At 52.7% G+C, this 22807-nt stretch overlaps 1 protein-coding gene across 1 annotated transcript in view; it reads left to right on the forward strand.

Annotated features, from left to right (window-relative positions):
- The first annotated feature begins 2467 nt into the window (after positions 1–2467).
- The window catches only part of Capn5 (calpain 5), a 55396-nt gene continuing 35056 nt past the window's right edge, over positions 2468–22807 (forward strand). The window contains exons 1-2 of the mRNA XM_052158271.1: positions 2468–2657; positions 18234–18428. Of these exons, the coding sequence (XP_052014231.1) occupies positions 18264–18428 (165 nt within the window). The 5' untranslated portion in view covers positions 2468–2657; positions 18234–18263. The remainder of the gene's footprint in view (positions 2658–18233; positions 18429–22807) is intronic.

Consider the following 22807-nt stretch of genomic DNA (forward strand, 5'->3'; position numbering starts at 1 on the left):
AAACAATCATTATGAGTTTCACCTAGAAAAAAATGTAACACTATTATTACTCAGGGCCAGTAATAATGGTGTTAATGACCTGTGCAGAGAAGATTCTGCTCCTGGGCATTGGTGAGGGGTGTAGAGCTCTGCAGAGCTAGGTAGAATGGGTTCCGATTCTGACAAGTAGAAGGAATGGGGCTATCCCTGGAAGAAATGAGTTCCCAGTTACAAGGGAATTTGAGCAGGGCTGGACAACAGGTCAAGGGGCCTACAGTGATGTCCTTTCCCTGAGACCTGGGAGAGGAGAAGGAGAAGAGGAAGGAGAGATCAACACAAGAATAGACAGAACCAGCGTAGTTCGGCAAGTCTGGATGCCGGTTCTGCTGTTTACTAATTTTGTGACCTGGGGCATTTCCCTGAGGTTCAGGTCTGCCATTGGCTAAGTGGGGCTAATAACTGTGAGAATTTAATGGCAAAAGACCTACCCATCGGGTTCTTTAATGGCACCATTAGATGACTAAGCTCATAAAAACCAATTGGCAGGGTCCTAAGGCCAACACATTGGCAAAGATGCATCATCCACCCCTCAGAAAGCCATCTTAGGCAGCCCAGCTTTTCCTGGCATGTCTTGATCTTCTGCTCCCCAAAGATCAGAGCCACTGCTCCCTCCATCAAGTCCAGATGGATGAGATGCCCTCGATAGGCCGCTGTCTCTCTAGGTTTCTTGCCTCATCTGTCAAGAAGGTGGACGCTGCCAGAGACAGGCTCTGAGACAGGCCTCCCCGTCTAAGGTGGGTTCTAAGGCACCTGGGACTAATCGCCGTGTTACAGAGCGTGTGTCTCTGCTGCTGGAGACACTGTCTCTTTACAAAATGAGCGGGCTGGGCTAGAAGACAGTAACGGATCGAGGCCTCCTTAAGGACTTCCCTGGAATCAAGCCAATCAACAGCCACAACTGCAGTTTGGGTGCTGCTGTGGGTTCTGCACTGCAGGCTTCATGTCCGAAGCCACAGAGCTAAGGAGTCAAGACAGAGGCCATGAATGAGACCAACACATGCTACCCCTCTCCTGGCTCCACCCTCTGAACCATGGAGGAGAGTCCGGGCATTCTCCGGATACTATGGTTTTGTGGGCTGAAGAACACACTTTTCCAGACATGACCCCTGTTCTATCTTGGATGATATGAGAGGCGCGCTGGCAGAGGCAATGCTGCCTACCTCCTTGCTTGAGAACTTCGGCTGAGCCTTTAGACTTTTCTGTCCCCCACAAGCACCACATGCTTCTCCTAGAAAGCCCATTTTACAGACAAGGAAACCGTGACCATGAAAGAATATAGAACTTGCATGGTAACTAGTGGAGTGAACCCTGGATCCAGATCTGCTTTGTGGACCAAGGGCTTCTAGACAGAGACATGTGAGGCTGTGTGGAGTCGATGGAAGAGCTTTTCTGTAGGGATGGAAAGAATAAAAACAAACAAACAAACACAAGGAACAAAAACCCTGGGCCAAACATAGACCAGGACTAGGGGAAATGAGAGGGAAACCTAGTACAGTCTTGGAACATTGTGCTTGGGTGGTGGGAGATAGCTGAAAACTATTGGTTAGTCAGCTAACCAGATGGAACTACACTTAGGTGGCCAGGGACAGGGGTTAGGTAGAGGGTGGGGTGACTGAGGTTGAGGTAATCATTAACAGAGACCAGGAAACTAGATGGATGAGTGGGCCCTGAGTTTCTGACCTCTGTGGAGGGCCAGCAGCAGCCAGGATGACCAGGTTAGACAAGTGTTGTCTCTGTGGCCTTAGAGTGACCCAGCCTTGGTTGTCCACAAATCTCTATGGTATTCCCCCAAACAGCTTGGTCTGAGGAGATTGCAGTTCCCACTTTATAGAGTAAGAAACCAAGGCTTGGTGTATTCCAGGGCATTATGAAGGCAGTCAGAGAGGGACAAAAATCTGGGCCCTGCTGCTTCAGTCTACACTCAGCACAGATAAATGCCCAGGACAGGACAGGACAGGACAGGGCCAGCTTTCCTTAACTGACTGGAGCCCTCTGGCCACCTCACCAGGGCCTACATTCCTCTTCTCCAGCTAAAATCTTGGGAATGGGTGTGAGGGTACAAATGGAAAGGGAGGGGTTCTCATCTCATTGGGTCCTCCCAATCTCAGCTGCCTTGCCTTGGCCCTGTCTGAGTCTGTCTGAGATGCGTACCCCAAGTCAGCTAACCTTCTCTGCCAGCACTTGGTGGGGCACGCAGTTCCGCTAAGGCCAATGGCGAGCTAGGCAGCCAACGTCCCGGGATGATCTCCTATCGCGAACAGCACTAGAGTGGGGAGGAAGGAGCGCTGGGTCAGGGCCACCTTCCCAGTTCTATCGAGCCTGCACTATCAGGCGGCCTCAGGGAGACACGGCCTCTGCAGTTCGCATGCGCAACAACCCCCCCTTCCCCGCCCCGCCCCGCCCCGCGAGACCACGCCTCTGGCCTCCAGTGGGAGGAGGCTACGAGGCGGGGCGGGATGGACCGAAGCCCCGGGGTCTAAGTTCCAACCCTTGCTTGCGGGCTGCCCATCTCCCCGCAGAGTGCTGGGCTGTGGCGCGGGCTGGTCCAGCCTCCGCTCCAGTGCCCGCACTGTGCCCTGCATCCCGGGAGTCCGGCTCCAGCTGCGGCGACGCGGCAGGTAGGAGGCGCTGCGCGGAGGGAGGCGTGTGCGAGCGCACATTAGTGTGCGTTTGGGTGTGTGTGCAGGTGCAGCGCGGGCCAGTGCGTGCCTCGGGAGCACGAATCCGAGCAGGGGTTGTACATCCTGCGGATTCAGGGCTGGGAGTTGAGCCCTGGCCTGCAGGCCTAGGAGGCTGAGCCCCACCCCCATCCCCCAAAGATCTGCCGGGAGCCCCTGAGCTCATCCCCACCTCCACCCGCAGCCCTGGGTGAGGGACCAACCTCTCACCTAGGTTGTTCCCAGTGCAGATGCGCTGGGGTGTGCTTATCACTGGGCTTGACTCTTCCTAATCTTCCTTACAAGTCCCCTTTCCTGTCCTCACGCCTGCGCCCCTCAACCCATTAAACCTTAACCTTTCTAGATGTCCACATCCCATGGCTTGGAGTAGGCATGAGGCATATGACCTTTCACCCCTCTTGGCCATAATCCCTTGGTTGAATGGGGGCCTCCTCCTTGCCTTCAGGGCTGGGTGTGTGGTATGGGGGGCAAGGCGGGTCTGGCAGAAACTGGCTTCTCTCAGAGACTATTCAGGGTCCTTCCAGCCTTGAGGATTGGGGGTGTTACGAAAGGTCCTCCTGGGGGGTCCAGGGGTGGAGTAGGACTGAAGAGCATTAACAGGTTTTCAGTCTTCCTGAGAAGGCTGGGGTGAGAGTCAGCCCCAGACTCCACACAGATGAGCCTCAGCAGCAGAAGGAAGGCGGCCTCCCTCTAAGGTGACCCAGCCAGAATTGGCACCCAGGATCCCAAGACATAAGCCATGATCTCCTCTGTGCTAGAGGGTGGAACATTCAGCCAATGCCCAGGGCAGCTAAGTGTTCGGGGAGCCAGGGGGATCTTCCTGGGAAGCTGCCTCTCGGGGAGGGCTGAGGCCTCCCCTCATCTGTGCTGGTCCTTGCAGCAGGCTCGTTGTTTTGGGTGGAGGTAAGAAGATCAGAGGCCCGGGTGTGGTGGGCCCAGCTGCTGCTGCTGCCCCAGGCTGGATCAGAGCAGAAGCCTGCGTGGAGCCCACCCTGAGAGGCTTCTCTTCCCACTGAGAGGATGGTGGGCCAGCAGAGGAGCTCCTGACTTGTGTGGGGAGAATAAGGCGGAGTCAAGCACCAGGCAGGGGATCCTTGCCTAAGAGCTGATAGTTCATCTGAAGGGTTAGGAAAAGTCCAACAGGGTGAAGAAAGGATCTTAGAGTCCAGACCACAAAACAGTCAGGCCAGGAAAGAACATGGACAGAGATGGAGGTGTGAAGTTGAGTGCTAGTCTAGAAGGTGGATGTGTCTGACAAGGGCCATCTTTGGCTATCCTAGGGGAGAGGTTGCTTTAGAGGTTACAGCAGGAAGAGCCCCCCCCCCTTTCTGTCTGCTCTCCTCAGTACCTAGTGCAGGCTAGGTGTGGCAAGACAGGAGGGGATCTGTTGGGGCTCCCAGAACAGGAGTGGGAGGCCTAGGGGAAGCTTCACAGGCCCATTACTGGGTAAGAGCAATGGCTGCCTCTGAAACAGTGCCAGGCGGGTGGCAGTTGGGCCCTGGTGGCAGGAAGCCTGTGGCTTTTGGTAGGACATCTGTGGGCTTCTCAGAAGCCTGTGCTGTCCCTGTCTTGCTCTACTCTAATTCCCCTGGGTGCTCTTAGAATGGCTCTGAGATCTGGTCCTCCCAAAGGAAGCCTTCCTTGTCCCCTCAGAGGGCACTGGAAGGCCACTCTACCACCCTCTTGCCTGAAGGGCCTGTCTTCTTCCTCCTTCAGACTGGCTCCTTGTCTTCCTGCTGGCCCATGGCCTCGAAGCAGAGAGCTTTGCCTGTGACTCAGTTTCCCCTTGTGGGTGGAGTGAGGCTAAATAATACCTTGTCACAGAGACTTAGGGATGATGATGGTGACATTAGATCTGGTCACTTAGCACTTTTACTATGGGGTGTTTGGTAGCCAGTTGACAGCTGTTGTCACTGGTCCTTCATTGACTAAAGAAAGGTCACTTCATTTTGGGGCAAGAGGCCTGTACAGCAGTAGTTGTGTGTTGCTGTTGTTGTTTTGTTTTGGGGGTTTTTTGTTTTTGTTTTTGTTTTTTCCTGTTGAAGTGGGATGCTCTCTTGACTTAAATGAATAAGAGGACTTGCTGATTGGTGTAAGTCCCTACTTACTGTTCTCCGTCAGAGTGACCAAGTATTTTGGCCACCAACCCCACCCCACCCCTTATGCCCTGGGAGAAGCAGGGTAGGGCAGCTGAGGGGTACCCTAGGTATGTTTTGCAAAGGGCTCATAGGTGTGAGTCCTGGCTGTGCCCAGTTACAGACAGCAGACAGTCACACCTTCTCCGAGTATCTCTGTGGGCTGGGCAGCCGCTGCTGGGCTCTGTAACTGGTCTTGCTGATTGAGCCCTCCTCTCCCCTATCTCTCAGTGCCTGAGGGGCCCCTCCCAGCTGCCCAAGTCCTCCAGACATCTCCCTTACCCTTTCAATTCTTGTTTTCCTATAGTTCCCTGAGGTCCCCAGTCTGGGGCTTCAGGGCCCCACCTTGGTAGCCTCTTCTCAGGGTAGCGGTGCTGCCACCTCAGATCAGGAGGAACTAGCAGCCTCCTTTAGGCCTCAGGTTTTGTCTTTCCTTGCTCACTAAAGGCAAAATGGGCCACGTGGTTTTGGGGTACCAACCTGGACCTCCTGAAGCCCATACTTGAGCTTGGATATGAGGTTGTCTTTGCTGCCCAGTGATGGCCGAGTTGCCACACCCCATTGTCATTGTTGGGACCATGGTCCTTGGGCCTCCAGGTTTCCCAGAGTTGGCTGTGAGAATACAGTGGCCTGTGGATGCATCCTGTGACCTTATGTCTCAGTGGGGCGCCTGGTCAGGTATAGAAGGTGCCAGTGGCCAGAACAGACCACGGCCTGTTCACCGGCATCAAGGCGCCTAGCACTGTCAGGTGGCACTGATGTGGGCCAAGGGCTGGGAGTCTGCTCTGTGTTTACTCCCACCTAGCCAGCCAGTCATCCTTGGGCTATAGTACCCTCTCTGCCACACTGGGTGGCTTCTGCCACTCAGCCCGAGGTAGGACTCCGTGACTTCTCACCAGTAACTGTGACAGGGACTTCATGCTACACTGGGGCAGCTTAAGCAGTAGAGAGCAGCTGGGCCTCATCACCCACCCTGTCCTCTGTTCCTCAGAGACATCTTTCCTTATAATCACTGAACCCAAGAGGCCAGAAAGTCAGAGGCTTAAGACAATGTGGATTCATTCTTCCCTGGTCCGGAATGTCAGAAGTCTGAGATGAGCCTTGTGGGACTAACATGCAGGCTCGACCCTGTTCCTTGTCCCCTGCTGACATTCCTTGTCACTGAGTCACCTCAGTTCCTAGTCCATCCACTCATCCCTTTCCCCTTTCTGCGCCCGAGCCTCTGCCTCCCTAGCGTTCTGTTTTTATTTATGTTACATTTTATTCATTACTGTGTGTGCACGAGGCTTGTGTCTGGCTGGGGGCACGGGCTGTGCCTGGTGAGCAGAGGTCAGGGGGCAGGGCTCTGCCGTGGTGTTATTCCTTCCAGCTTACGTGGGCGCTGGGGATGGAAGCCAGGTCCTTAGATCTGGACAGCAAGTGCCATTACCTGATGACCAGGATTGTTGGCTCCCTGTTCCCCTCCCCTTTTCTGAGTCAAGATCTCCTGGAGCTCAGAATAGCTCAGACCTTGAACTCTTCATCTTCATACCTCTGCCTCCGACGTGTTAGGGACACCAGCATATGCTGCCTCAATGGCTTCATTCATTAATTCATTCATTAATTCATTCATGAGAGTGGTAAGGAGAGACCTCAGAACCTTGTCTATGCTAAGCACACACTCTGCCATGGAGTCATGTGCCCAGCCCTGCTTCTCTCTTATAAGGACATTTACAGTTACGATTAGAACCCACCCCGATTCTCTCCCTCTCCACCTTCAAGCCTTTAGTGGAACATGAGGCCCACAGGGACTAGGGATTCCCATATGGTTGCTTTTGTGTGTCATTATCAGCCCGGGGAAGAATTGATTGTGCTGTTGTTGCAGAATCTACACTGCTCCCCCCCCCCCCAACACACACACAGCACCAACTCCCTGGTGCCCACAATGGCTAGTTTTCCTACTCAAGGCCCTGGATATCTCATGAGGTCATTCTGAGTGACTGAATGGGTCCTCTGCCTACTTCCTTCAGACAGAGCTGGGACTGTTTTGTCTCTGGCCCCGGTGCCCTGCCTGAGTCCATGGGAGACTAGTGATGTCAAAAGAGGGGACTCTCTCACCTCAGGTGTCCCCGAGGTCACCCTGGTGACTTGATCTCCTCCTGCTAGGACTGTGCTAAGGCTTAAGGGTAGACTGTGTCTCATGTGAGATGTGATTCAGTCCTGCTCGTGCATGGCTGGCCCTCGGACCTTCACCAGCACCTCTTAAGAGGCAGGTGAGCCCAGCGTGGTGGCACATGACTTTAACTCTAACACTCGGAGTGGGGATGGGGCAGAGGCAGGCAGATTTTTGAGGTCTATATCGCTGATTCCTTCGTAGGTCAGCTAAGGCTCCATAATGAGATTCTGTTAAGACAAACAAGCAAAATAAAAAACCAAACAAAATAACAAAGGTCTGTGGGAATACTGTAGTCTGCAGGTGGGAATCACTGTGAGTGAGGAGGCAGGCCGGGCCTTAGTTTGTGGAGCTGAACTGCTCGGCCCTTCCTGGTCCTTACTGTTTGTTTTAGGAGCGAGGTGTTTTAGGCAAGCTCAGGCTTGGTATCATGAGCTTAGGTTTGTCTCTACCAGAGCATGGGGTGGGGACTCAGCATCCAAGGCTGCTAGGGGCAAAAAAGGCACTCAGCTCCCAGCAGTGCACAGGGCCTGGAGGGTCAGCCACTGCCGCTCACCTTGATACCTGGTCCGTCATGCTAGGAGGCTGCGAGTCTCCAAGGAAGGAGCCCAGCTCACCCCAGGGGACCCTGGCTTGCAGGCCAAGGCCTGCTTTTCATTCCTACAACCAACACCATGTCATGCCAGGTGCTTCTCCCAGGTGCAGCCAGGTGGCCTGGGCCGAGTTTCCTTGTGAGTTACTCTCTACTTTCTGGGCTTCCCTTTCCTCCACACCCTGGCCTTCAGCCTGGCCTAACTGGTTTCTTCCTCCCAGCGCGCCCTTCCTCCTTCTTGTCCCCACACCTTTCTGAAGTCCACACACTGGGCTCCTCACACACACAAGAGCAGACTCATGGTCCCACTCTGTCTCTCCACCAACTGATCTCTGGGGCACAGTTTTGTCTGACTCCTGCTGTCCCCTTAGCCAAGCACAGAGCAGGGGCAGGGGCAGGGGCAGGGCAGGACTAGGACCCTGGGAATGAGGTGGTGAGCCCCGCAGAACTGAGCTATGACATAGGACAGGTTCCTCCCTCTGGGCAGTGAAAACAGCCCAGTCTGTTTCTAAAGCTATACAGGAACTTCAGTTGAGAAAGGGCACCTTAACTTCTCCATCTGAGAATTGGGCACCATTATTCATTGGATTTCAAACCCTTACTTTTGGAAGGAGGTGGAGTTAGGGCCACAGCTTGCCCATGCAAATGGGGGGAGCATAGAGGGTGGCTCTCCTGGTGACAGACCAATCAGATTAGAAATCGTATGCCAAGGTCTCTCTACCCCACCATCCATGGTAAGAACCTACAAGCCAGAGAGGGCAGGAGAGCTGGGGTCACATGAACAGGTCAGGCTTTTTCATCAGATTGTCTATCTTGTGTGTATGTGTGTGTGTGTGTGTGGGGGGGGTGAGTGAGTGGCACCTGTGTCCTGAGCCATCAGCATCCTGTCCCCACCCCACCCTGGTAGGACGCACTGCATTGCTGGCAACACACACTGCATTGCCCCCACCCCCACCCTTCTCCACAGCATATGGCGCTAGGCTGTGGGGTTTGGAAGACCCTCTGGCCTGTATTGCCCAGGCTGGGGGCTTTCCTGCAAAGTGAATCTTTGAGAACTCAAACAGTGGCAAGTTAGTCACCAAGGCAGAGCCTGTACAGGAAGCCTCTTCTCAGGTTTTTGCCCACATTTTCAGCTTCCTCCTGTCTGTTACTGCCCACAGCGCACAGGAGCCCAGGGACTGAAGTACCCTTGCCCTACCCCACCCAAGCCCAGCGACCTCCTGCTTACAGAGGCCTCTGAAGCTCTTGCCTCCTTATGACACCCTCAAACGGACCTAAGTCCCAAACGAGGAACAGCTGTGGGATCAGGCCTGTGACTCAGGGCCACACAGAGCCAAGAAAACTTTTCCTCTGTGTGTGTGTGTGTGGAGGCATCCAAGCCTCCTGGACCTCCATCCCTTAGGACTAGCTCAGACTCTGTGCTCTGGGTGCCTGTCCCTGCCCTCTAGCTCTGAGGGGCTAAGAGGGGCACCGCCTGGGTGGGGGTGTGTCAGGAGCTCACAGTTACTGGGTGGAGAGGGGACTGGACACCAACAGATGTGATAAGGGGGAGGGAAGGAGAACAGGATTTCCCAGTGTGGGTGCCAGCCTGCCTGGCGTGGTTGGGTGACTCACTTGGGCCTGGCTGCCTCAGCTCCACAGCCAGAGTCTCTACAGCCAGAAGCCCGGAAGCCCGGGTGGCCTGAGCCCGCGTTTCCTTCATAATTGCTTTCCGCAGTAGAGAGAGCTGGAGGGTGGGCAGGGTGCAGACTAAAGCTTTGGTAGGACAGAGAGATAGATACACTAAGAATGTAATTAAAGTGGGGTTGCCCCTTCCCCACTCACAGGGCTGGGGACAGAACCCGGGACCTTATACATGCTGGCCCCTCCCTCTAACATGGAGACCCATCACACGCCTCATGCTTCATCTCAAAGAGTAACCAGCATTCTCTGTCTCCTGTAACCTGCCTCGGTCCTGGAAGCACCCACCACAGTGTGCCCCCAAGATTACTAACCATAGTATAACTCCTACCCGGGTCCCTCCTTCCCTGGATTGCCTAGGGGTGTTAGCAGTTCTGAGTACACTTGACTGGAAAGCAAAGATAGTATCATGGATTGGGTCTGGAAGGTCCCCCAAAGGCCCATGCGCTGAGGGTTTAGGTGGCCGAACCCTTTGGAGGTGGGGGAATGTCCTTAGGTCACCGAGGGTGTGCTCCTGAAGAGGACTGCGGATTCCAAATTGCTCTCACTTCAAAATCATTATGGATTTTGAGGTTCTGCCTCACCTTGAGGACCCCAACAGTGCTTTCCAGCCCCACACTAGAGGCCTGAATTTAAGGGTTTCCCCCATCATGGGTTGGAGCTACTCAGACTGAGTCACTGCAGCCTTTCTCTCTAGAAGTTGGTTATCTCAGGTGTTGATCAAAGTGACAGAAAATGGGCTGTCACAGTAGCCATTATAGGTGAGGTACACTGGCATTTTAAAAATGCATTAATATTTGTTTTATTATTATTATTGTGTGGGAGTGGAGGTATGACACAGCAGGTGTGTGGAGGTCAGAGGGCAACTCTGTAAAGTTAGTTCTCACCCTCCCTCCCTCCCTCCCTCCCTCCCTCCCTCCCTCCCTCCCTCCCTTTCTCCCTTCCTCCCTCCTTCTCTCCTTCCCTTTATTGGGTTCTGGGAGTTGAACTCAGGCCAAGGTTCTTAACCCTGAGCTATCTCACTGGCCCTTGTTTTGTTTTGTTTTGTTTTGTTTTGTTTTGTTTTGTTTTGTTTTGTTTCAGACAAGGCCTCATTTAGCCAAGGCTGGTCTTAAATTTCCTGCATGGTAGAGTCTAGCCTTGAACTCTGAATCCTCCTGCCTCCAATTCTCTAGTGTTGGGACTGCAGGCATACATGCCCTCTTTGCATACTTCTGGGAGTCACACAAAGTGAGCACCTACCTACTGAGTGACACCCCACCCCCTAGTCCCACCAGGCTGGCTTCATTTCCTCAGGATGTGGACCCATGAGTGGGATTGCTAGCCCAGGCTAGGCCTATTTTAGATTGTTTTATGAGTATGACAGGGCTTTAGTATATAGCTGAGGCTGGCCTAGAACTCATGATCCTCCTGCCTTGATCTCCCTAACGCTAGGGTTACAGGTGTACACACATTGTTGCTGGCTATGGTAGCTGCACAGGTCCCTTCGCATTGTCACTCAGTCTTTTGAGGATTCTATCAGGTGTGAAAGAGCATGTCTTTTTGGTTTTCATTTGTTTTTCTTGATGGTTACTGATGTTGAACTTTTGTTCATATACCCAATGGCTATTCATGTGTCTTTTATGAGAAACATCTGTTTTAGGTCTTTTGCCTATTTTCCAGCTGTGTCTGCCATGTGTCTACTGAGTTGAGTGCGTTCCTCATTACGTTAGAAATCAGTCTTGCTATCAGAAGCGGGCTCTACATTCTGTGGGCTGTCTAGCTCCGTGGATCACTTTGTTTGTGTAGAAGCTTTGATGTTTGATGTCAGCCTGTTTGTCTACTTCTGCCTTTGTTGCCTGTGTTTTTGAGATCATATTCAAAGAAAGAGAGAGGGGTGGGGGAGGGAAGGAAGGGAGGAAGAAAGAAAATAACAGCCCAGACCAACATCCTACAGTTTCCCTGTTTTCCTCTGGAGTTTCACACTGTACAGTTTCTGGTCTTTGAAGCATTTGAGCTGGATTTTGCATAAGTGAAATTAGGGTGTAACTATACTCGGCTGCATGTGTGTTTCCCTGTTCCCGCCCCCTTGGTGGGAGTCTAGTCCCCTTTCCCACTGGGTGATGTTGAGACTTTCGCTGAAAATCAACGAGCTCTAACCGTGTATCTAATCTTCTGAACTCTTTGTTCCTGGTCTCATGCCCCAATGCCACGCTGTTGTGGTGACCATTATTCTGCTCTGTGTGTGAACGTGTGCATGTTCTGCTGTGTGTGTGTGTGTGTGTGTGTGTGTGTTGGCTAGTTTATGTCAACTTGACATAAGCTAGAGCCATCTGAAAGGAGGGAACCTCAGTTGACAAAATGCCTCCATAAGATCAGGCTGCAAGGCCTTTCTTGGTGATTGATGTGGGAGGGCCCAGCCCACAGTGGGTGGAGCCATCCCTGAGCTGCTGGTCCTGTGTTGTATAAGAAAGCAGGTTGAGCAAGCCCTGAGGAGCAAGCCTGTAAGCAGCAATCCTTCAAGGCCTCTGTATCAGTTCCGCCAACTTTCTTCAGTGATGGACTGTAATACTTTCCTCCCAAATACTTTCCTCCCAACATGCTTTTGGTCATAGTACTTTGTCACAGCAATAGTAACTAAGATCTCTCTCTCTCTCTCTCTCTTTCTCTCTCTCTCTCTCTCTCTCTCTCACACACACACACACACACACACACACACACACACACAGGCAGGATCTCATGTAGCCAAGGCTGACCCTAAACTCCTAATTCTGCTGCCTCAGTTTCCTTTATGCTAGAATTAGAGGAATGCACTTCATACCCAGCTTAATGCCTGGAGTGAGGGAATCTGTCTTTCTATCTATTTATTTATTTTAACCTCTGACACAATCTTATGTAGCACAGGTATGCCTCAAATTTGCTGTGTAGGTAAGGATGACTTTTAACTCCTGATTCTTGCCTGGATCCTGAGAGCTGGTATTATAGGCACGGGCCACCACATTTAGTTTGTGTGGTGCTGGTTTGTGTGGTGCTGGTTTGTGTGGTGCTGGTTTGTGTGGTGCTGGTTTGTTTTTGTTTTTAACCAACAATGTGCTATCTCTAGCTTTGTTCCTTTTGCTCAAACTTGCTTAAGCTATCCAAGGGTCTGCTGTGGCTCCCTATGAGGTGTAGGGTTCTGTTTTCTTTCTGTGAGGAAGTCTTCGGAATTGTGCTGAATGAGGTGGCAGGGTAGTGCTGCTTCAACACTGTTTCTTCCAGGGCATAAGGTGGGATATGTAGCACTTATTTGTGTCTTTTTTCCTGTTTCACTGTGAAGGGTTTCACTTCCCTGTTACAGTCTGAAGGCTTTGCTTTGTTTTCTTTCTGTAGCTACACTGAATGTGCTTTGCTGTGTCATTTTCAGGGAGTTTGTTGTACCCCTAGAAGCACAGCTGGGTTCTGCCTGTCACCCCCCTCTTCCGTGGTCTTTAATTCTGAGCATTACTTCCCTGATTTGGTGCCGAGTGTTCTCAAATGTTTTCCTGATATTTGACAAGAGGATTGTATGGCTTTCATCTGTCCTTGGAGACAGCATTTGACTGTATAGCTTAAGCTGGCCTATGTCGCTTAGCTATCCTCCTGTCTCAGCAGCCCTTGAGAGGGCTAGGATCACAAGTGGAGCTGTCACACTCAGCTCCCCTGTTACTACTGAGTCAATCATCTTTCCAGCCACAGTGAGTGTCCTTTTCAGGTGCCGGGGACGTCTGTTTCTAGTCCTTTTCTAAGGCTTGTTTTGTAACTTATAAATCCACATAGTAATTGACTTGTGTTGTTGGAATGCCAGATTCCGTGTCTGTGTTCCTCAGAAACCTCTGACCTATAACTTACTTGCTTTTTTCTTTTTATGTATGTGTGTGGATATGCGCACCTGAGTACAATGTTTGAAGAAACCAGAAGAACGCATTAGATCTACTGGGGCTGAAATTATAGGTGGTTGCGATCCCCCATGTGGTTGCTGGGAACAGATCTCGGGTCCCCTGAGAGAGCAGAAGGTGCCCTTCGCCTCTGAGCCTCCTCTCTCGCTTGCCTGTAGCTTTCATTTCTGGCTTTGGTATCAGAGCAATCTGGCCCTGCTTTTCTTTTCTTTTCTTTTTTTCTTTTTGGTTTTGTTTTTGGTTTGTTTGGTTTTGGTTTTGTTTTTGTTTTTATAAAGACAGGGTTTCTCTGTGCAGCCCTGGCTGTCCTGGAACTCACTCTGTAGACCAGGTTGGCCTCGAACTCAGAGATCCTGCCTCTCTCTACCTCCCAAGTGCTGGGATTAAAGGTGTGAGTCACCACTGCCTGGCTTGGCCCTGCTTTTCAATGTGATCTAATGAAATCATGTAGCAATGCCCCAGTTGTTGAATGCCATGCCTGGGAGCTCCATCCATGGGTTGCATATGACGGCAGGTCCATCTGTGGGGTTGCGTATAACCGTGGGTCCATCTGTGGGGTTGCGCATGACCTCGGGTCCATCTGTGGGGTTGCATATAACTGTGGGTCCATCTGTGGGGTTGCGTATAACCGCGGGTCCATCTGTGGGGTTGTGTATAACCGCAGGTTTGTTTTCTACTACTTGACCATAACAACAAAACGTCTCACCCGGTCCTTTATTGATAGTCCTTGAATAGTTTCCTGTTTCCACATACCAGATTCTATTGTGCTAGTTCAGGATTTGATGTCTGGGATTCTAGAACTTGGGCAGTGGAAGAGAAGGATCAGGTGTCCACGGCTTTAAAAAAAAAAAAAAACTTTAAAAAAGAAATCTGTATTAAACATTCTGGGTCTCTCTGAACCTATGGGAGATAGTGGATCCAGTCTCTGTGAGAGACTATATAATAGACTACCAAACAATAGAGTATGTGTGGCTCGGACGCAGCAGGGACTCAGGCAGCTTTGCAGAGTCACTGCAGATGTCCACCCCTGCCAGGTGTCCCCCCACCCCACCCCCACCAGGTGTCAGAGCTCCACCTGAAGTGTCATTGTTTTGTTTCCCAGTTTGGAGTCTAGAGCTTCACACATGCTAGCCCAACCCTGTGCTAGATAGCCAGCCTGTGCTCTGGACATGTGCGGGCTAGTGTGCCGTGGTCCTTCCTGCTCTAACCCTCCTGGTGGGGTGCGCTGCTGTCTCGCTACGGCCTCAACTTGCACTTTCTTGCTGATCCAGGAAGCCCAGCACTTTTTCTTCTATTTGCTAGATGTTTGGAGTCATTCTTTCTTTTACATTCTGCTGTTTTTGGTTTTGCTGTTGTTTATTTTAATTTTATTGTTTTATTTTATGTGTATGGGTGTTTTGCCTGCATGTATGTCTGTAGCAAATATGTGCCTAGTGCCGGTGGAGGTTGGAAGAAAGAATTGGATCACCTGGAATTGGTTGTGAGCCACCATGTCGGTGTCCGGAACTAAACCCGGACTCTGCAAGAGCACCGAGTGTTCTTAACGGCCGAGCCAGTTCTCCAGCTATTAATGCTGGTGGCAGGCAGCCCCAGGGGTGGAGCTGCACTGTTGTTTTCTTGGGGTTGGGTCTATGTGTGGTATGAGGTAGGGTCAAGATTGCACTTCTTCCGTGTGGAGAGCAACTGACCCACCATTCACTGAAACAATGGTTCTTTCCCCAGGGCACCAAGCCGCGAATCAGGTGTCCTTATGCCTGTGGACCGTGTAAATTCTGTTCTGCTCCATTCCACCGATCTGTTTGTCTGCCCTGGCAGTGCCTCAGTGACCAGAACGTTAGGGCTGGCTGCTTGACTGGGGTGTGGCTCCTCTAGCTGGGCCTCGGCTGTTCTTGACACTTAGTCTGGCCCTGCTACTGGACTCAGGCTCAGTCTGGCCTCTGGTTCTTTGTCCTGGCTCCACTATTTCTACATCTGGAGGCTTCTCTTTCTCACAGAGACCCTGTGGGCCGTGTGGCCTGTACAGGCCTCCGGCTTGTCCAGCCCTGGGGCCCTGTAACCCAAGCTCAGTCACAGCGCCTGAAGGGCAGGGCCATAGCCAGCTCAGCCTGGACAGTGGGGTGTGGGCCCCAGCTGGCACACAGCCATAGCAAGGTCAGGAGGCGAACAGATGCCTGGCCCAGTGGGCAGAGGTGGGTGGCTCCAGAGGCCTTGAATGCAGACTGAAAGCAACTTCCTTTAGAGCCCCATCCCCCTCCTCTCTCGCGGTTTATCTTTATGTGTATGTGTGTGGTTTTTTGTCTGTTTTGGTTTTGTTTTTTTGCCCCCTGCATGTATGTTTGGGTACCATGTGCTTGTCTCGTGCCTGTGGAGGCCAGAAGAGGGTTTTGAATGCCCAGTTAGAATTGTGAGCAGTCTTGTGTGTGCTGGGATCTGAATCTGATTACTGAATCCCAGTGCCTCGCTGTTGATCGTGGGGATGCAGAGACACTTGATGTAGGCCCTGTCCTCAGAGGGTGGGCTGGGAAAACAGACAAGGTGTGTCCGTTTTGGGCATGCACTGGGCTCCTGGGGACTCCAGATGGTCAAGGCAAGACTGTGAAGGAGAGGCTTATGCAAATACCCTGAACTCACAGCCTGGGGTCCTACAGGAATGTAGGTCACCAGGGTAAAGGATGCCAGGGTGAGATCTGCAGGGGAATTGAAGCAGGTGGACATCAGACAGCTGGGGGTGGGGCAGCCTGTCCTGAACATCTTGTCTCTACATCTCCACTATCAACAGGGCCTTGTCCAGTCCTAACTGAGGCAAGGCCACTGACGGTCAGACGTGGTCATCCTTGGAGCAAGGGCCTCAGGAGAGCGGCTGCTGTGTGAATCTGGCTTTCCTGCCTTCCTGGTTATACGTTGCCTTCCTAGAGAGAACCTGAAGTTATGGGGAGAGAGAGGATGCAGTCTGTGTCACCTTAGATACACTTTTGGATGTACCACATGGGGTCAGAGTAGGGGGCTGAGTAGGTACAGGCCGCGTCTCTGGTCCCAGAAGAACTCCAGAAGGAGGCCAGGCTTGGCCTGCCTGTCAGGGATGAGGAGGGTGACAGTGTGTCTAGGCCTCTGTGGGTGACCCACTCCTGTCTCTCCATGCCCTCCTTGCCTGCCCACCTCTGCTCCCCTTCACCCAGCATCTCCTGGTTGCCCCATCTCTTCTTCCTGGGAGAGCAGCTCCTCCCTGGGTTGTTGATGTCATCTCTGTGGCCTGGAGAGCTGCCAGAGCCTCATTTGTTATCTTGGCTGTGTGATGTCAGCTGGTTTGTTCCCCCTCTCTGGGCTCTCTGGGATCTGAAATACTGGAATCACAGTGGCTGATTTCTGGCTCCCTGATTTAATTCTTGAGACTTAAATTGCTTCCCGAACCCAGGCTGCTAAAGCCTGCAGGGCTAACGAAGCTGTTCTGTGCCCAAGGCCCCGAGGCTGCCCAGCTCCCTCCTTTCTCTCTTCTCAGGCCTCCAAGGCTGTGGGAAACTGAGCTTCTTGGGCAGAGGAGAAACCAGGGAAGTTAAATGGTTGGCTTGAGTCACACAGCAACCCTGAATGGTTACAGTGGCTGCAGATACAACACGAGGCCCTGCCCACCCCCAGCCAGTGGGACAATGACCCTTCTTGTTGGTGAACTAATGTCCACATGAACTAATGTCACCTCTTCCTTCCTATTTATCCCCTTCCCCGGAGAATCCTGTCTTCCTTCCCTTTGGGCCGCAGCTCAGTTGGGGCTTGTGTGGGGAGATTGCCTGACTTTCATTGCCTAGTGGGTCACCTCAACCTGAGGCCTGGGTTCCAGCCCACTGACTCTTCCGTGAGAACATGGGGGTAAGGTGCCTCACCTCACAGAGCCTCAGCCTTCATTCTGGAAATGGCGACAGCATTCCCACTGGGCGTTGCTCAGTGGATACAAACCTCTTACTCCATGGCTTGCACACGGTGGGTGCCAGAGAGCTGGAGTCTGTGTGGAATGAGAGGAGATGGCCGCTCTGGTCTCCTTCCACCCTGGCTAATCACAATGGCATCGTTCTCCCATTGAAGCAACCCTGTTTCCATCTTGGAGATGAAGGAAATGGGTTCAAAGAGGCAGAGGAGTTTTTCCATGGCCACCCAGCAGATGGATGTGTGGCCAGAATCAGTGTCTACATCAGTCCTGCTATTAAACTTTGTCCAGAAACCATTCTAAGAATTCTGCCTCAGTTTCCCTCATGGGCAGCATGAACCTCAATAAAGCAACAAGTGTTGTCTCCAGTGAGCCCCAGGATGAGTAGATTTGGAGAGGCTAAAGATGGAGTCTAAGAGACCAGATCCCTGTCAACACTCTCGGTGGGTGGCTGTGTCCCCACCCCCATGCCTGTCCCTCCCTCCCTCCCCCCCCCCATACCACAGTGGTGCGCGGTGTGTCCCTTAGTATACAAAGCACAGGGTCTAGAGTGGTTTCCTGACCCTGTGAGGGGTGAGGAGTCCTAGGAGTGTGTTGCCTCCCTAAGAGTAAGGTGCACATAGTAGGTATAGTGCTGGGCTGGGTGACAGCTGGGAGCAACCTGTGACAGGGTTTTCCCCCTTTGGGCAGGAGTGAAACAGGAAGACACCTCTGAGATGCCCACAGCGGAGTCCTGTGGGTGTGACACTGGCCACAAGCTCCTGGGGGTGGCCGCTTGTATGATTCAGTCCCAGAGCAGGAGGAAGGGCTGGCTAAACAAGGCAGAGAGAGTGAGATGGGAGTGGCCTGGGCCAGCCCTGGACGTCAGGCACTGGTGGCCTGAGGGCCTGGTATATTGCCTTTCAGACACTAGAGAGAAACTCAATTGCTGAGGCGGGTGCTTTGCTCTGTGTCCTCTTTGCCCTATAGCAGGTACTAGCTGTGTGGCTGTGTGACCTTGGGCAGGCCTCCACCCCTCTCTGTGCTGCCTTCCCTTTCCTGTGTTATTGGGATGTACTGGGAGGGCAGTACATCTGGTGGTCAGAGCTCAGCACGGACTTATGGTGCCTATGGTGAATGGCCTTCTTGTTCGTTCTCCTCTCTTCTAGGTGCCTCCCCTTCTTGGGGACGTGGTCACCATGTTCTCCTGCACCAAGGCCTATGAGGACCAGAACTACTCAGCGCTGAAGCGGGCCTGTCTGCGCAAGAAGGTGCTGTTTGAGGACCCCCACTTCCCTGCCACCGACGACTCCCTCTACTACAAGGGCACCCCAGGGCCCACAGTCAGGTGGAAACGGCCTAAGGTTAGTGTCCAGCCCTCCTGCCCGGTGAGAATGGGCAGACAGATGGCTCTAAGGCATGGAATACTCTTGGACTGTAGGCCCCGCGGGCCTCCGCTCCTTCCAGGGTCATTTGGGATGCGTGTGCAATGCTGGGAATGAACCTTGTGTGCAAGTTTACGTGGCTGATTTTAAAAGTCACTTCCTGTGCAAGTGGAAGCACACACTGTCATCCAACTGTCAGGGCGGATCAGCAGAGGACCAGTGTCCAGCCTGAGCCCTCAGTGTAGGTGACCTCTCTAACTCCCAGCCTGCTCGAGGGCCCACGAGCCGCATGCTAAGCAGACATAGTTGTCTGGTGGCGTGGCTTGGTTCTCAGTCCTGTGCATGAGATGGGCAGAGGAGGTCTGCAGTGTGGGCTTCCTGGAACCCGGGTGAACGCAAGGGCACTAGAGGACACTGGCCCAGACCTGTTCCAGGCTCCACCACTATGCTGGGGACAGGGGGACCATCACTGACAAGGGCCTTTAGTGTGGGAAACCAGGCTCTTCCGATCACTTGGGCAGGTGTCACAGCCTCCTCCCTGCCCTGTCCTCAGAGAAGGCACCCCTGGCTGCAGGGTGAGGCCAGTGGGGAAGGTGTAGCCACATAGAGGCTAGGGTTTACTGACAAAGCAGGTGGGACCCGGGACCAGGGAGGGAGCCACAGTTCTGAGGGCTGGTGAGCCGTGCAAGCCTCTGCCTTCAGCAGCAGACAGGGCCGGCTTGGTACTGCCCACTCCTTCTGGTCCTTGGACGTTTGGAGAAAAATGAAATTTCACCTTCACTCTTCTTCCCAATAGCTGGCCCTGGGTATTACTTGTCAGGAAAGGAAACTGAGGCTGAGAGAAGGAACCACATCCAGGAGCCCTGCTCCTGGCACCTCCCTGACACCAGGGAGAGGTCCTCAGATCTTTGGGGAGCTTCTGACCCTGGCATCCATCTCTGACCCAATAAGAGGACGTTGGCCCTACTCTCCCATTCCTGTCTGCTTCATCAAGGTGTGGAGAACAGGCTGGTTCTAAAGGGCCTTTGTGAGGTCCTGGTTCCGGGGGGGGGGGGGGGGGGGGGACACCTGAGCCTCCTCCACTCCGGCCTCCCCAGCACACACTGACCTTACCCTGACCTCTTCCTAAGACTGTGGGCTGCAGTGTGGAATGGGCTTCTTGAGACCGCAGGTTGAGCAGGGAAGGCCTGGTGACTTGGCATGCCCCTGCTGTGTGACCCAGTCGAGTCTCTGCCCTCTCAGAGCCCTCTCCCCTGCGCTCTGGAATCACCTCCCCCTTCATCCTCCTCCTTGGCACTTGTCCAGCTGCCTTCTAGCTGCAGCCGAGGAGGAAGGGCAAGTTGCCTACCTTGGCTAGGTTACAGCAACATGTGGTTGGTATAGATGGGGGTCCAGAGTGGGGTCCACAGGACAGTAGTCAGACTTCAGTCTTGGTCAGCAGACAGGCTAGACCTGAGCCCACTGGGCAGAGTGTGTTGGGCAGAAAAGATCCCGTGTGTGTGTGTGTGTGTGTGTGTGTGTGTGTGTGTGTGTGTGTGTGTGTGTGTGTGATGGAGGGTCCAAGTGTGGGGGAAGGGCAAGGTCTGCAGGGGAGGCTGTGGGGCAGCCTGGGTCAGGAGTAGGCTGTGCAGCCCCTGACCTGACCATTGGAAGCCTCTGGCCAACAGTAAGATAGGCCCGAGGCAGCTGTGCTTCTGTCCTGTGTCCTGGGCCCTGGGTCCTGACCCACTGTTTGTAAGCAGAGCCAAAAGCCATTTACCCTGCGGCTCATTCTGGTTCCACTCGCAGAAACTTCTCTCTTGGTCATGATGGTGACCTCTCTGTTCTTAGAGATTCTTCTTAAATGACATCTGAGCCTCCAAGCTGTCCTCTCTCTGATCCTCCCGGCCTGCAGCTTCCCAGGCCCAGGCACTCAGTCTTCCTGTTCCCAGTTCTCAGTCCCGCCAACCTTCCCGCCTCCCTGGGGCCTCACCCTTTCCCTTGCTCCCCACCCCCTCAGCTGCGTAGGCCCAGGCCTCAGCCCCCAGCTGCTTAGCCTCTGAGAGCCGGCCTTCCACTCTCTCCTTCCCCGCCTGTCAGTAGCTTCCCTTCTTCACTGGCATCTTTTCTCTGCCTTCCCTATGTCTGGACATCAGCTTGGGGGTTCTGGGTAGAATGCATCGGGGTAGGTGGGAACCCTATGAGCCTTTCTCAGTTGTGGACCTCCTACATTTCCCTGACACAGCCTGGTGGCCCCCATGCACCCATCCAAGGGATTTATGCTCATTTGGGGAAAGCTGGCCACTTGTCCTGCTGAAGGAAGGCTTCTGCTCTGCCTAAAACTGACCCTCTTGGGTGCCCCCAGTCTGCCTAGAGTGCCAGGGAAGGACCTGGCATTAGAGGGGACGGGAGAAGACACGGGTTGGATCCCTTAAGAAGGAGATGGGGAGAGAGGAGGGGCAGTTGCAGAGGAGATACCACACTCTCCACTTTTCTGTTATGTCCTAGGCAGAGAGAGGTCCTGCAGTGGCCTTTCCTTATGTGGCCTTAGGTTCAGGGGTCAGAGGTAATGAAGGACAGATGTGTGCCCCACGGGTGCAGCTGTGTGCACAGGAGAACAGCTCTTATGCCCCTCACCTTCCTGGTCGTGTTCCTGGCTCTGTACCAGCTGAAAACCTGAATTTCCAGTTGAGCCTGGAGGGGCGTGGCTCAGGTCCTGTCCGATCTGGGCCATCTGGTCTAACCAGCTGAGGTGACTGCAGGTTCAGAGGAAGCCTGTGCCCTGGAGATGTGTTGGTCAGAGGAGCAGCGGCACCCCAGCCGTGTGTGTGTGTGTGTGTGTGTGTGTGTGTGTGTGTGTGAGAGAGAGAGAGAGAGAGAGAGAGAGAGTGTGTGTTTGTGAGTGTGTGAATGTGTGAGTGTGTTTGTGAGTGTGTGAATGTGTGAGTGTGTGTGTGAGTGTGTGTGTGTGTGAATGTGTGTGTATGTGTGTGTGAGAGAGAGTGTGTGTGTGTGTGAATGTGTGTGTATGTGTGTGTGTGTGAGAGAGTGTGTGTGTGTGTTTCAGTCCAGGGCTCACAGCAGGCCCTGTGCAGTCCAGTCTAGGGCACTTTGTCATTCCTCCGTGTCCTGTTGGTAGCTCCTGTCACTTGCTTCCCTGTGCCAAACACCTCCCTCCCCAGGGAGCACACTGGCAGGTAGAGAACTGTCTTAGTCAGTGTTTTACTGCTGTGAACAGACACCATGACCAAGGCAACTCTTAAAGAACAACATTTAATTGGAGCTGGCTTACAGGTTCAGAGGCTCAGTCCAGTGTCATCAAGGCGGAAGCTTGGCAGCATCCAGGCAGGCATGGTGCAGGAGAGTTCAACATCTTCATCTGAAGGCTGCTGGTGGCTTCCAGGAAGCTAGGAGGAGGGTCTCAAAGCCCACACCCACAGTGACACACCTACTCCAACAAGACCACACCTACTTTAACCCTGACACTACTTCTAATAGTGCCACTCCCTGGGTCAAGCATATACAAACCATCACAAGGACCTACAGGTAAAAAGATGCACAGGGTCTCAGGTCCAGCTCACATTTACCAAATAATCAGAACCAAGAGGAAGGGACTAACCAAAGGAAGGGGATTCATTTAGATTTGGCCTTGCTTGCTGCTGTGTTACCCTTCATAGGAAGAAGAAACAAAAGCCAGGAAATCTGAATATGCAGATGAGTTAGTTGTCTGACAGGAAGTCTGAATATGCAGATGAGTTAGTTGTCTGACAGGAAGTCTGAATATGCAGATGAGTTAGTTGTCTGACAGGAAGTCTGAATATGCAGATGAGTTAGTTGTCTGACTGGTGAGACTCCTCTTTCCTGGGAGCTGCCTTATCTCTAGGGACTTTCTCTTCTGTAGCCAGAGGGATTTCCTGGAATAAACAACCTTTCAGAGCCGCCATTAGAAAGCTGATGTAGGCAGGGCTGGAAGGTGCTTGGGTAGCCTCCCACCAAGGTAGTGTGTGTGTGTGTGTGTGTGTGTGTGTGTGTGTGTGGTGTGTGTGAGAGAGAGAGTTGTATACAATTGTAGGGTGTGTGTATGTGTGTGTATATATATATAAGTGTAGAGTGTGTATGTTGTATATAACTGTAGGGTGTGTGTATGTCTATATAAAAGTGTAGGGTGTGTGTGTGTTGTATATAACTGTTGGGTGTGTGTGTGTTGTATATAACTGTAGGGTGTGTGTGTGTTGTATATAACTGTAGGGTGTGTATGTGGTGTGTATATAAGTGTAGGTGTGATAAGTGTATAGAGGTGTGCATATGTATGTAGGATGTATGTATAAGTTTATGTATATAGGTGTGTATGGGGGGGCAGTTTTCCTCCTGGCTATGGC

This window comes from Apodemus sylvaticus, chromosome 1 (genome assembly GCF_947179515.1).
Source record: "Apodemus sylvaticus chromosome 1, mApoSyl1.1, whole genome shotgun sequence".
Taxonomy (NCBI): domain Eukaryota; kingdom Metazoa; phylum Chordata; class Mammalia; order Rodentia; family Muridae; genus Apodemus; species Apodemus sylvaticus.